Source organism: Tachypleus tridentatus, chromosome 13 (genome assembly GCF_004210375.1).
Source record: "Tachypleus tridentatus isolate NWPU-2018 chromosome 13, ASM421037v1, whole genome shotgun sequence".
Taxonomy (NCBI): domain Eukaryota; kingdom Metazoa; phylum Arthropoda; class Merostomata; order Xiphosura; family Limulidae; genus Tachypleus; species Tachypleus tridentatus.
In genome coordinates this window covers 212641138-212656422 of record NC_134837.1, presented here as the reverse complement: position 1 = coordinate 212656422, position 15285 = coordinate 212641138, and the positions used below count along the sequence as shown (strand labels likewise).

General features: G+C 34.7%; 1 protein-coding gene across 2 annotated transcripts in view; it reads right to left on the bottom strand.

The window, feature by feature from the left end:
• Nucleotides 1-8773: 8773 nt before the first annotated feature.
• The window catches only part of LOC143240884 (zinc finger protein ush-like), a 194551-nt gene continuing 188039 nt past the window's right edge, over nucleotides 8774-15285 (bottom strand). For both annotated transcript variants that reach the window (XM_076484107.1, XM_076484109.1), the window contains exon 7: nucleotides 8774-14472. In XM_076484107.1, the coding sequence (XP_076340222.1) occupies nucleotides 11861-14472 (2612 nt within the window). In that variant the 3' untranslated portion in view covers nucleotides 8774-11860. The remainder of the gene's footprint in view (nucleotides 14473-15285) is intronic.

Sequence of the window (15285 nt, the reverse complement as noted above, 5' to 3'; positions counted from 1 at the left end):
TAAGTGGTTGGCAAACTCATAAAAGCAAATAAAGAAAGTTAATTTCAAATCTCCCTTCCTGGGATTAAAAACAACTTCAGAGTTTTAAAGTAAAAATATTTGAAACATTTGCGAACAGACAAACAGACACAAGTAGATGAAACCAATACATGAATATTTATAGTATTTACATAGCTAATAGTGGCTCGTACCAAAATCTTGAAGGACTCACTTATAACCTACTAGAAACTGTTTACCTGTAGAAATATTGTTGTTTCTCAAAATAAACACACAAAAAATTATTCATATAAGCTTAATACCTATTACATTAGCTTAGAAATAATTAGTGTTTAATAAATTTGTAATCTTTAGCTCTAGTTTGTGTAAACACCACGGAATAATTCAAAGTACACATGTAACAAATTTGACAAGGACACTTAAAGTTGCTGTGAGCATAGCACATTTGCTGCCACCTAGTGGCTTGCATAAGAATAATCTTATTTTATTTTCTCCTCACACAATTAACTGCGTGCGTGTGCTTTTCTTATAGCAAAACCATATCGAGCTATTTGCTGTGTCCACCGAGGAGAATCGAATTTCCGGTTTTGGCGATGTAACTCCGGAGAATTACAACTGTCCCAGCAGTGAACCTTCGAAGAATTATAAAAGTAATTCTAATTCGCAAATGTTTTCTATCAGACAAATAACGGTTTCAAATAATGTTCTTTTCATAACCACTTTTAGTATCCAGAGGCTATAAATTCAGTTAAATTTATTTATATTTTGTTTAGTTATTTATTAGTCTATTTGATATGTCCAAGTGTTTTCGTTAGTATTGCTACATACTTTATATGTTTTCGTTAGTATTCCTACATACTATACATGTTTTCGTTAGTATTCCTACATACTATACATTTTATCTTTAGTATTCCTACATACTATACATGTTTTCATTAGTATTCCGACATACTATACATTTTTTGTTAGTCTTCCTACATACTTTGCATGGTTTTGTCAGTATTTCTACATAATATACATTTTATCTTTAGTATTCCTATATATTTTACATGTTTTTGTCAGCATTCCTACATACTATACATGTTTTCGTTAGTATTCCTACATACTATGCATGTTTTCGTTAGTATTACTACATATTATACATGTTTTAGTTATTATTCCTACATACTATACATGTTTTCGTTAGTATTCCTACATACTATACATTTTTTCGTTAGTATTCCTACATACTATACATGTTTTCGTTAGTATTGCTACATATTATACATGTTTTAGTTATTATTCCTACATACTATACATGTTTTAGTTATTATTCCTACATACTATACATGTTTTCGTTAGTATTACTACATACTATAATGTTTTCGTTAGTATTCCTACATACTATACATGTTTTCGTTAGTATTGCTACATATTATACATGTTTTAGTTAATATTCCTACATACTTTACATGTTTTCTTACACCCTACATGTTCGTTTTGGTGTTATTGTATTTTTTATATTCTCTGGTTGGTATCCCCACCTACCCTACTTTTTTTTTCCATTGGTTTTGTTAAGATAAAGTGAAGGTAACGCCTGATGTACGAGTTTTGTGTTTTATATAAAACAAATCTGAAGATTTCTGATCAATCAGTTTTTAAGTTCTATAACTTATGGTATAAAAAATTTCGTTATCGTCATTAAAATTCTGGTTGAGGAAAGGCTCCCCTTTTTAACCCCCCTTCTTTACTAAATATAATCAATGTTTTCCTTGGGATACACCACTCTTGTGCTGACAAGGAAACAAATTTCACAAGCTCGAAAAAAAAACTTCAAAATTTTTGTTCGACGAAATTACAATCGATCTCGATCGTTCAGATTCCAAAATCGTGGTTCATAATAGGGATCGCAAAAAATTGCGCAAAACCCAAATAATATGATCTGGTAAAAAGTGCCGTAAACAGTAAATATTCAATTCCAACGACATTTTAAGTCATTAATACTGACTGGTAAAGCTAGATATAATAAAATAAGTGCTAAGGCTCTCCATTTATATAATAATGCACAAAACGTCACGCATGTTAGGCTTACAAACAAAAGAAAATCATCTCGTATTATGTATGGAATGAATAAGTAAAATATATCAATACACATTATATTGAATTTTATTACATACATTGGTAGAATAATTACTTTAAAAAGACGCGAGGGTTTACATGAAACGATATTACAGACGTATATATTTTACTTCAAAAGGCATTTTTCCTTCTGGTAAAACATTATGTGCGCTTAGTGTAAGTTGTGTTTTAAACTAGGCATATATTTTCCCATTGGTTTGCAATGCATATATACAGAGGATTTAATTACACAGAAACTATAAACACTCTCTATACACTCAAAGAAATTACCATGATAATCTCCAGCTGCATTCTAACATTTTATATCTCGAACTAATGTTGTCATATAGTCAATAGCCATAGTAAATCATCATTAACCGCATCAACTAGCTATGCTTATTATCATTACAATATATAAAGTTAGCTAACATAAAAAGTAATGCTTTGCCAATAGGTGAAAATAGAAAAGTCAGAGAACAAGATAAATAAAAAAATGAGAATTTAGAAATCTGTAAATCTGTAAAAAGAAGTAAACAAACAAAGCTGAGTATATTGTAGACATTGTTTACTGAAACTACAGATCCCTATTTCGACTCCACCAATTGTAATACAAGGTAACAACATGGGCCCAAAACATGGATTTGTAGTTTGAGTGAATAACGTCTACAGTATATCCAGCCTTGTTTGTTTAGTGTTTTCTACGATTTCTCAAGGCAGGATTTAATATTCAATTTCTTAATTATCTTTTAATAATCGTAGATATACATAATTATCAGTAATACACATTGAATAATACTTAAACAAGTAATGGTCCACAAAGAGTTAGTAATAGTATACGTTCAATAAGATTATCTACAAGAATAGATCAATAGATAGTTAAGGCATCCGTAAGGTAGGTTCTATCAACCTAACCTCTGATTGAAAAAAGAAATATGACAGGCTTTATCAGTCTCTCCCTCATGATAGAATATATACAATATAAACTAAATATGTGTTCGAAAAGTGTGACGTTTTCAATTCATGAAAGCAGACATTCTGTAACGCTCTCGTGCGATTCTTGAGACCTGTGAATCAAAACCTGAATATCTTTTAACTTGTATTATCTGACTGCATGCATCAGAATCGTATATTACCAAATTTAAAGTTCAGGAATACCGAGTATCATGTACTATCTGAAGAAATATATTTTGTAATGTGAGCTCCAAATGATATGAATATTTAACGAAAATGGACATTGAAACAAATATATTTACGCTCCCTTTAAACTCATTACTTAAGTTGTGATAGCGGTGAAAATGAACTTGTCATAGTAAACCATAGATCTTCATATAACGATGAAGCTACTTCACATAGTGGCTATACCTTGAGGTATATACCTTCATATATATAAGCTATAGATCACAAGAAAATCGTTCTATGAAAGCCACTAGGAAAAATAGCCTTTGTTTTACAATAACGCAATGATATAGTTGTTGGGAGTTTTATTTTCCTTACAATAACGCAATGTTAAGGCAGTTAAAGTAGGAGTTACGGAGATTCCTTCATGCTTTAAAAACGGAAAAAAATATTTCGAAGAAGGCATGAGATAAATTGGTAAGTTGGAAAAAAAAGAGTTTTATATTCAACATAAAAAAATTGGACTCCAGTTTTTCAAAGGATATCATGTAGTTAAAACATTAATTGGCCACAATAAAATGCTGTTAGATTTAACCGTCATAGTACTTCTTTCTTATGTTTTACTATAGATACGTAAATCAACTACTTTAGGCAGGCATGTAGAATCCGCTCTTACTTGCCTCATTCGACTAATTTTTGTATGTTTAGATGCCACTTCGATACCCTTCTTAAACTGCCAAAGTATCACCAAAACTTCATGATGGACATTAAGCCCCATCCTTCATAACGATGGTATATTAGCGTTAAAATACTTCCCAAGTAAACATGAAATACAACAATACACACTTCAAAATAGCTAACCTTATTCTCAGGTTGAACCCCCCTCAATTATTTGGTAAATGTTTAATAATTTAACAAGCAAGAATAGACCCATACGCAATCATCCCTAATACATATTATATAATGTAAAAACAAGAACCAACAATAGTTAATGAGCTAACAGTAGGTGTATGTAACACTATACGAACAAGAATGAATTAATATGTAGCTCTCGTAACACATGTTGAATAATATCACAAGCAAGAACCAATAACAGTTATAAATTAACAATAGGTCAACATAACACCACAAGCAAGAACGGATTAACGTGTAATTTTCGCTAACACATGTTGAACTAATAATAACTATGAACTGACAGTAGATTGTTTGTTTGCTTCATTTTTAATTTCGCGCAACTCTACACGAGAGCTATCTGCGCTAGCCGTCACTAATTTAACGGTGTAAGACTAGAGGGAAGGCAGCTAGTCATCACTACCCACCGCCAACTCTTGGGCTACTCTTTTACCAACGAATAGTGGGATTGACTGTCCATTATAAGTCCCCCACGGCTTAAAGGGCGAGCATATTTGGTGCGACGGTGATTCGAACCTACGATCCTCAGATTACGAGTCGAACGCCTTAACCCACCTGGCCATGCCGGGCCAACTAGCAGTGAAAGCAGATAGCAGAAAACAATAAATATTAATTAGAATGTAACTCTTGTTAACAGAGTTAATCATGCTAAGAACCATAGCTTCGAAAAAAAAAAAAGATACGTATTTGCAGTTGTGAATAGAATGAGAATTACGTATAACCTAGCTTTCACTTGCTTAACTACTAAAAGTTAAATAATACAATAATTTGATGAGACGTCATAAAAGTGGTTCATGTCTCCTTCAAATACCAATAGCCATAAAATGTACTTAACCAGAAGTATTCGCCAGTTGGTGTTTTTAAATGTTAAAGTATTATATATTAAACTCTTACTTATTTCCGAGTACACAAGTCTTAGAAAACTTGAAAGGGGTTAATGGACCTTTGCAATACTTTTCACGTGAATACAAATGCTCTAATTTACCTACTCAAATGAAAAGCAACAACTCAATGTTTGATCCCATCTCGAGGCTTATCAGTGGCTCGATGTTCCGTTAAAAGATGTGGTGTGCTCTCTAGATAAAAACATTTTTCATTTTTCTTGTGGCCCGGCATGACCAGTTTGTTGAGGCTCTCGACTCGTAGTCCAAGGGTTGCAGGTTTGAATCCCTCTCACACCAAACATGCTCACCATTTCAGCCGTGGGGATGTTATAATGTGACGGTCTATCCCACTATTCGTTGGTAAACGAGTAGCCCAAGAGTTGGCGGTGGATAGTGATGACTAGCTGCCTTCCCTCTAGTCCTACACCGCTAAATTAGTGACGGCTAGCGCAGATAGCCCTCGTGTATCTTTGTGGTTTCTTGAGTTATGCTTTGTAAGGCCACAGGCATGTTGCTGTGCTACTGAGTGGAAACCATTGGTAATTGTAGGCTTAAAGTTTGTTTGTAATTACAGCGAAATTTTACACATGTCAAAATGATTTATTTAGATGACTACTTGTTACCCAGCAGTGTAATTCCTCGCTTATTTTTAGAACGAGTCCTACAGGCACCAGAAGTAAGAACTGACATAAAAATAAAAAGGCTACTTAAAAAGAGACTAAACTGGATTCCTAAAGACTTTTCTTGGGTTGAAGGTTAATTATATGAATGTTTTTACGGTACAGTGATCTTCTAGCAAGAAGATCATTAGTCACGCAATATCTGTACAAACAACTGCTAGATAAAAAAACAAATAAAAAGTGAAAATGTGGATAATTTAGTACTGATATCATCCCATGTTGGTTAAGGCGTTCGACTCGTAATCTTAGGGTTGCGTGTTCGAATCCCCGTTACACCAAACATGCTTGCCCTTTCAGTTATGAGAGCGTTATAATGTGACGGTCAATCCCACTATTCACTGGTAAAAGAGTAGCCCAAGAGTTGGCGGTGGGTGGTGGTGCCCTCCCTCTAGCCTTACATTGCTTAATTAGGAACGGTTAGCGCAGATAGCCCTCGTGTAGATTTGCGTGAATTCAAAAACAAACAATTACTACTCTTATCATACCCGCCCCCCGCTAGTATAGCGGTATGTCTCCGGATTTACAACGCTAAAATCAGGGGTTTGATTCCCCTCGGTGGGCTGAGCAGATAGCCCGATGTGGCTTTGCTATAATAAAAACAAACAAACTTATCATACTGACCGATTAAATGTTTTGTTTTAAATAACTTTAAAAGTTGTTCAGGAGTTTCAAAATGTACCTGATTAGATAAAATGCCCAACAATAAAAACATAAAGAATCTTCGCTCTTCCCGTCTTCCCAAGGTGGCTGAACCATGTATAGTATAAGATTTTGTTTATATGGGGCAAACCTAGGAGCTACTGTTCCTTTTGTTTCACGTACCAAAGCATTTAGATTTAATTGTAATGAACGTTTGACTGGACTGTATCTAGTACTTTATTAAGGGAAAAGAATCAGATATATATATTTACACACGCTTGCTGGACTTATGTCAGTTTGTTTTGAATTTTGTACAAAGCTACGGAAGGGTTATCTGCGCTAGCCGTCCGTAATTTAGTAGTGTAAGACCAGAGGGAAAGCAGCTAGTTATCACAACTCACAGCCGACTCTAAGGTTATTCTTTTATGAACGAACAACAGGACTGAGTGTAACATTATAATGCTCCCTCGAGCATGTTTGATGTGATTGGTATTCGAGTTCGCGACCCTTAGATTCCGAGTCAGGCGCTCCCTAGCCATGCTGGACTTCATCCGTCAGATAATTGTGTTACAAATCTGTTGGAAAACGAGTTTTCTTGTTTCAGTCAAAAATATACCTGCGTTTATATTAAAAATATATATTTGTATAGTTTTGGGGTTAATAATCTTAATGAAATAAACATAAGATCCCTGTCATGATTTCAGGATTCGCTGATTAAGGCTAATTAAGCTATTATTGGGGTTATGTAACCTGATTTATTTCACGGTTCGAGTTTCGTCGCCCTCCAAAAACGCGCTCCACACTCTGATATATATAGCGTGTACCCTATATAAATGGTGGTAAGATTGCATTACTAGATAACACAGGATGTAACTTTCAAACAATGGACGACTGTGCGCAAATACATGGTTTACGGTTAGAAATACAATGGGTTATTTCGCAAATGAGACGGTGAAAAAAAACGCTGCCTGAGAAGACACTATTATGGTTCTTAATATGCTAATTTTCGTTTTCGTTATGAACATAACATAAATGGAAGTTTTATTCACTCAGTTTCATTTCTATTTGAGTGATGGTGTTCAAACATTTGTTGGCGAATCAATGTGGACACGTTTCTACTAGTCATAGAGTACAAAGACTTTAGTTTGGTTTGTTTTGAATTTCGCGCAAAAGTACACGAGGACTATCTGCACTAGCCATCTCCAATCTAGCAGTGTAAGACTGGAGGAAAGGCAGCTAATCATCATCATCCACCGCCAAGTCTTTGGCCCGACATGGCCAGGTGGTTAAGGCACTCGACTTGTAATCCGAGGGTTAGAGGTTCGCATTCCCTTCAAACTAAACATCCTCACCCTTTCAGCTGTGAGGGCGTTATAATTTGACGGTTAATCCTACTATTCGTTGGTAAAAGTGTATCCCAAGAGTTGGCGGTGGGTGGTGATGACTAGTTGCCTTCCCTCTAGTCTTACGCTGCTAAATTACGGACGGCTAGCGCAGATATCTCTCGTGTAGCTTTGTGCAAAATTGAAACAAACCAAACTAGAGCAAAATTTGTTTAATATTTTTAAAACTGTTGTCTCCGATGGATCTACTGTAAGTTTATGGACTCACAAGTTTCAAATCCTGGGTTCTATTCCCGCATTGTACAGAGCACAAAAACTAATTTTTTAGTTTTGCTCTGATTAAAACTGTTTAAAACTATTTTTTTAAGAAGAAATGATTTAATATTATTTATATGAATTCTTTAGTAAATGTATATTTGATGAACTTGTAAAACCTGTTTTGAAAGTTATCTCGGTACACAAACACACAAACACAGAAGTTTTAATATTTGGAACTCTAAGCTTAGCTGGTCACGGTGTTTTTATAGTTTTTGATTGAAAACTATATTAACTTACTGAAACAAAATAAAACTGTATGTTACCATAGTAACACAAAAGCTACCCTTTTGTTTTAAAAGTCTAATATGACAAAAATGTCTAAGGTTTTGTAAATGTTTGTTAAATATTAGTTCGCATTTATTTCGCTGTTAGGCTTAAAACTAACAACGGAATATCTGTGCTGTACAAGTTTTAGTGTTAGAACCCTTCAAAGTTCACGTTGAACTACACTACAGAGAAATACTAAAATACGGACACAATATATATAAGGACTGGAGAAAGTTCTGGAGAAGTATGCCTCGCAGACAAAAATAATGACTACGTATTAATGAAAATTTTATGTCATTTTAGTTTGTTTTTGCGATATTTAATTCGTGGCCACTCCGTGGGACAGCGGTGAGTTTACGAACTTTAAACGTTAAAATTCGGCGTTAAATTCCCAGCGGAGAATACCACAGAAAAGTGTAAGAATGTTATAAAGCAATCTTAGTTATTTACTTCAGATAAATCCGTAAAATGTGCATTTTGTACAAAATCTCACCAAAATACAACACAAACTACAGTCATCTGTGGAAAAAGTCCACGCCACTTTATTTCACATATACGACACAATATGTTAAAGTTACAGTGTACAAACCAGCTATGTACTGTGGGATTTAATGACATTCTGCCCATTTTTGCAAATTTCACATATTTGAACTGAATATTATTATATACAAGATTACGTAATTAGTACCACACGCAAAAGATCCATATATCAAATTGTCACAAATGCTGTAAACAGCTTAGCGCCATCTAGTGCTTAATTATAGAACACATGGTAAAAAATTACAATAATTTCCGAGACTAAATAAATTACAAGGGCAAAAACACCACCACATAAATGAGTTGAGAAATCTTACAATAAGCAAGATACAGATTTAGTTCTAAATCATCGTTATCTTAATTCAGGTTAACGGATGAGAGCTGGAACTGAATGAACACTTCGAAGGCATAATTTATGAAAAAAATTCACGGTAAACTGGGAGTCACGTCATGAATTAAAATTTACCGAGTCAAGTCACGGTGTAATAAAGCTTCAGTTTTCCTGCGTAAGTACAATAATTTCCATATAAATAGTCCAATTCACACTGGTTTTTCTCTGCTTTTTAAAATAGGTTATGACATATCAGTTCCTTACTGGAGATATAAAAAGACAACAACCTAAGCAACAATGGCGATAACTCTAGTTTTCAGCTTTTAAAAGTAAAAGATCACCCAGTTTTATGAAGATGAAGATTTTTATTGGTTTCTATATAATTATGGAAGACTTATGTATTACAATAGCAGTAATCTTGCGAAAAAGATAAAACATCGATTTTTACTAGCTGTGTCGAAACTGAATTAGAGTGTGGAGAAAATGTTCCAACTAGTTTTGTAACTTAAATGTGAAAACAGTTTCTGTCAAGTGCTTTAATGTTGGTTTATTTAACATATCAAACGTTCGTCATGAACTCAAAAGGATTTTAAACAGAATAACGAACGATACGTGTAAAAGATTTCGTTATCCAGAGTTACAACCTTGGACTGTTAGACTGTTCTACTAAACAGGTCCAACTAATTTGTTGTATCCATTTAATCTGGAGAAATAGGAAAAGCAAAAATAGACTAAATTTATACATTTTCCAATGACTAACAGTCATCTAAGGAAAACACTACAAAGGTAACGTATTATATATATATCTTTATACAGCATTTATCCGTTGCATTTGAGATTGAAAGTTATGATTTCTCGTGGCAGAAACGGCTGTTTTGTTTAGCAATCTTTTCCAGCCATCTTAGAAACTTGGTTTTTATACAGCGACATTCAGGGATCAAATAAACTAATTGCATAATTTGTACAATGTTTTGATTTACAGAAGTTCCACTTTAAAACTTAAATGTCTCTTTAACTTATTCGAAAATCAGTAATCCGATATTAACTTACAGTAGTTACACACGACTCATAATTTATATTAATACAATATTTTCGAGTTCGCTTTAATTCGGTAAAGATATATCCCAATCAAATTTGCTTTTCGAACTTGTTCAATTTCATTAGTTTGATTTAACAAATAAAACAAACTAGCATAAATATCAATATGGGCTAATCTCATAAAAGCTGTTTTTTTTGGGGGGCTATTATAAAATATTGTAGATTCTTAAAACAGCATTAAAAACTAGAATTTCTGTAGTACTCTAATGAAGAACGTGAACTGGTGGATAAGGGACAATGACGTTAAACTGTCTACAGTGATAAATATGGTTGTCTGACTTCAGAGAACAAAGCCATTGTAATTTTTTGCTTCAACGATAACAAAAACCTTAATCAGAAAATATTCTTCTGAGCACACAGGGCCTGAGGGAAGTGACCACGAAACCTTGGATGACTTGTATTGTTACCTGCCAAGAGAAAGGTTGTCGTTTATAACGATTTTAAATTGTCCCTTGAGAAATATTTTTAAAAAATCTCAACTACACTTATCGGCCGAACTAGCTCATTGTAATTCCTTGTTAATCTCTAGTCAGTTTTTTTTTTTTACTTATTAGAAAAGTTTAATAATCGGTATGAAGTTTATATTTGTATTCTAGGGGACTTGCTGGATATGTTAGATTATTTGTAATTCAAATAAATTCTGCATGGCTACGCTGTTCAGTTCAAACGAACGCCTTGATTGAGATAATTTTGTTAGAGTCTAGTAATAATCAATTCAGGCAGCATATTCTAAACTTTAAGAAATAAGTGCAAGAAAAAACCTATGTATATATAAGTTCTTACCATACATTTAAAATTTTCTTTATTAAAGATTTTCGACGCTGTAAGGTAATGACGAAATTATATGTGGTTTAATCGCCTAAATCCAGGATACTTTTATTACAGAAAAATTCAGTATATGATATCTACATTTCTAAAGTTGACTTTTATTTTGATTTTCCCGATGATTTGCGTATTTCTACTTATCTTTGTAGAACTAGTTTTTGATATAATACGTAACACACAGAAATTATCTTCCCAGCTACACAGAAGAAAGGCTAAGGTTACAGTCTTTCTCTGCCTGTGTATTTCAGCACCAAGATTCCAGATTTCTTATTGACTAGTATTTCACATTAGACAGAAAATCGTAAATCTAAATTTGCATGAGTATTTATTCCATAGATTGTTAGCATTAAAAGGAAATGGATTGTTCTTCTGAAAACTGCTTTTTCCTTTTTCCATAGAAGCGTCCTTTCAATTCGTCGTGATGATGCTAAGAGAAAAACCACTAAATTATGTCGAAAGGAAAACTGATAATAAAAAGAAAATACCTCTAAAACCCATCCATGGAATAAAAGTGTTTTTTTCTTTCTCCAAGTTCACGAACTTTCAAATGATAAATACAAGTGTAATACGTACAATGACTCCCGCACGTCATTCATCCATTTTTGGTATCACAATCTCATACAAAGGCACATCGTCACAAACAGCTTACTGTACAATAAAATACAAAAATAATAAAAGCTAGAAACCATTAACAATAACTTCCTCCTCTGCATATTCCTTGAGTTTCCTAAATTAGTTATTTAAGTTATTTTGAAACGTAAATCAACATAAAGACACACGCAGGAGAGAAAAATTAAAAACAAATTGCACTAGATATCATGACTGTTGTGATATGTTTTCCCTGACATGGGAGAAACAGTAGTACTTTTTGTGAGCGATGAAACTTGGTAAGTAATTAAATGATATGTCACAAGACCTACAGTACTTGGGACCCACTTTTTTTAATAGCTCGCTTGACGAACACTTTCTTAGTATAGACGAAGTTTGACCTTCCAATTCTTTGCTATTCTCTTTCGTTTCTTCCCTATCACCAATTTCAGCGTCGCTTACAGATGATTCGTGTTTTACTGTTACCGAACTTTCTAAAGGTAGAGATTTGTCTAGGAGACTCAGCTCATCAGAGCTTTCATCGTGTTTGGACTGATCTGTCGACAATGTTGACGATCCAATCGTCAAAAATTGCTTAAGACTGTCGTCCGCCAGGACCGATCCGCTGACGACCACGCTGTTTGCTAACTGAAGTCCAACTATCTCTCGATGGACCAGCTTAACGTGACGAACAACGTTCCCTTTATAAGTAGAGGAGTATCCACAGAAGCTACACCAGTGAAGTTGGTCATTGAACACACTCCCATCTAGTCCACTCAGACGACTCACCTCCGGGGAAGACTTTTCGTTTTTCAAGTGACCAGTGGACCTATTGTTTGCAGAGGAGACACTATAAACAGGCGACACTCGAGTACTTGTCGATGGAGAAGGGCTTTGTGATCTTGCTGTTGTAGATTTTATGACCTTCCCCGCCAACTCTGGACTAACAGTTGTTCCGTCTTCTCCAATACAGACAATAAATGCTTCTTCCGGAGTTGGATTCTCCTTATCCAGATGAATCCGAATGTGTGTCCTCATGCCACGTAAGGTATGCCCCTTGTAGCCACACACAGTACATCGAAAAGCTTTTACTCCTGTGTGAGTTACTAGGTGTCGTTGAGCAGCGTTCAGAGTTGGGCAAAATACATTACAATACGGGCATTTTATTTGCGCCACACAGGGATGGCTTTTTAGAGAGTTCTCAGTTGGAAACGAGGTCTTACATTTCGGACACTTGAAGTCCAAAGCCATGGCAATTTGCCCTACCGGTAGCTCTTGACTTGGAACACAGTAGTCGCGTTTGGGACAATAATACATCTGGTGAGCTTGTAAATTATTCAGTGATGTAAATTTAATACCACAAGGGAGGCAAAAGAACTGATAAGTGGACTGAGTAAAAGTGGGCGATGAAGTAGAAACACAACTAATTTCGGTAACGTTGCTGGGAATAGAAGGTAGAGTCGTAATAACTGGAGCGGGTAGTAGAGTTGCAGTTTTAGGTATTGCCTTATCGTTTTCTGGAAGAGGTGTTGCGTTACTATCTTTTCTAAACTGTGTAAGACTTTGGCTCATATAAAGTTTCTGTTGTCTTGTTGCACAGTAATGCTGTTTATGGGCGATATAATTTTCATATTTATAAAACACGATGTTACACTCCCTACACTCATTGGTTCTCAGCTTGACTAGATTGGGCGGGACTGCTGTCAGTGCGACTTCATTTGGCAGCATTGATTTATGTGGTACGTTTATATCACATAGAGAAGGTAAAGCTAAAACTGGTTGACTACTAGAGGGAGAACAGTCAGCAATGTCTATAGGTGTTTGGATTGTAGGGCCTGGTGCCTCTAGAGGAACTAAAGTTACATCATCGATAACTGTTTGAGCTGTTTCAGAAAGGGGCATCGTGTTTTGATCTTTAGCATCAGAAACCCAATGTTTTTTCTTCCCATTCTTTACTGTCAGATCCAAGGGTTGTTCTTCATGTCTACCATTCAAACAACTGTCGACAGTGGAGTCCGCCTCTGTGCCATCATGACTAGGAGATAGCGAAGCGTTCTTAGTCTTCTCTTGAGCAGAATTACTTTTCATGCTTTCCGAGAAGTTATCTTCCGAAGAAGAGAGTGAAGTGTTGAAAACGTTCTCAGTTGGTGAAGTGCGATCTGCAGTCATCTCACCTGGAAAAAGGACATCACTTTCTGAAACCATTCGTGCAGCTGGAATTAGTCCAGTTTCAGATACATAGGTATAAGGAACTAAAATTAAAGGATTCGCAGAAATGGCAGCGTAAAATGGCCGACTAAGCCTACCATCCTGACTTGGCGCACTGGAACATGGAGTTAGAGTCTCTAAAGCTAAAGAACTGACATTTTCGTGTTTATTATGACACATTGAAGAAATGGGTGTCGATGGACTGGAAGTTGAAACAGGGGACATCAAAGCCTTCTGGACCTGTCTTGTGTTACAGTAATGAAGCTTGTGAACCAAGAACGTCTTGAAGGAGGAGAACTGGATTTCACATTCGGAGCAATATCTAGCGAGTGGTGGGGATGACAACAGGAGTTCCTCATTTCTAATCGAATTTCTTGACGTAGAAGGAAAAGAGTGGGGAGGTAAACTGTGCATGCGCATGTGCCGTGCTAAGCCACCTTTTTTGTCTGTAGAATAATTGCAATGCTGACAACTGTATGTGCGAACACTTCTATTAACAGCTTTGAAATCTATGTTAGGTTCTTTGGATCTTCCCGAGGAAATCTTTGTTTCCGAACTTTCTGCATCTTCCAAGCTTCTTTTAGTGCCTAACTGATTGTCTTGGTCTTCATTTAGTAACGTTCGGGTGTTATCTGGAGAGACAATGTAAACACATTTTCAGTGATAAATTAAAAACCATTTCATTTATGGCAGCCCTTTAGTAAATAACAACTCCGATTGCTCTATAAATATAATTAATACCATTTTAAAATCAATGATGATTTTTATTCTTCATGCCAAGAACCAATGATTTATATTCTTTTTAGAAAAATATAATGAGAAAAATAAATAAAAAAATGTTCAGAACTTGGCACTAACACATAATGTAAATAAAGAAATATTTTGTTTTGAAATGAATCAATGATGTTACAGAATAAAGAACTTTACAAAACATATATTTTCCAGTTATCAAAACCATGTTCATCTAGTGACTCGAAGCAGTTGTACATCTAAATTAACACTTTGCTTTAAACAGTCGATTATTTAAATATTTTACTTTCATATATTTTATTTGTCTTCTTGGAAAACAGTGTGTATATATTTATCCTGACGATAAAAGTGATAGTTTTCAGTTATATGTTTTTTAAGCATTTAGACAATCCACACCGTCTTCATTCTTTTAATTATCGTAGCTAACCTGAATTGAAAAGAATGTTTTAAACTATATGATCCGAAAAATATTAAAACTATCATACTGCTGAGCCTATTCCTAAAAGCTTTTGTTTGTTTTTGTTAAGCTCAAAGCTACACAATGGTCTGGCTATTTGTGCTCTGCTCACCATGGTACTGAAATCCAGTTTTACCGTTTTTCTTAGCTATAAGTCATATCACTAAGACTAATTCTAAAAGTATTTTCTATATATTACAGTTAAAGCTACTTAGTTAAAATCATCAACGTTAAGCCT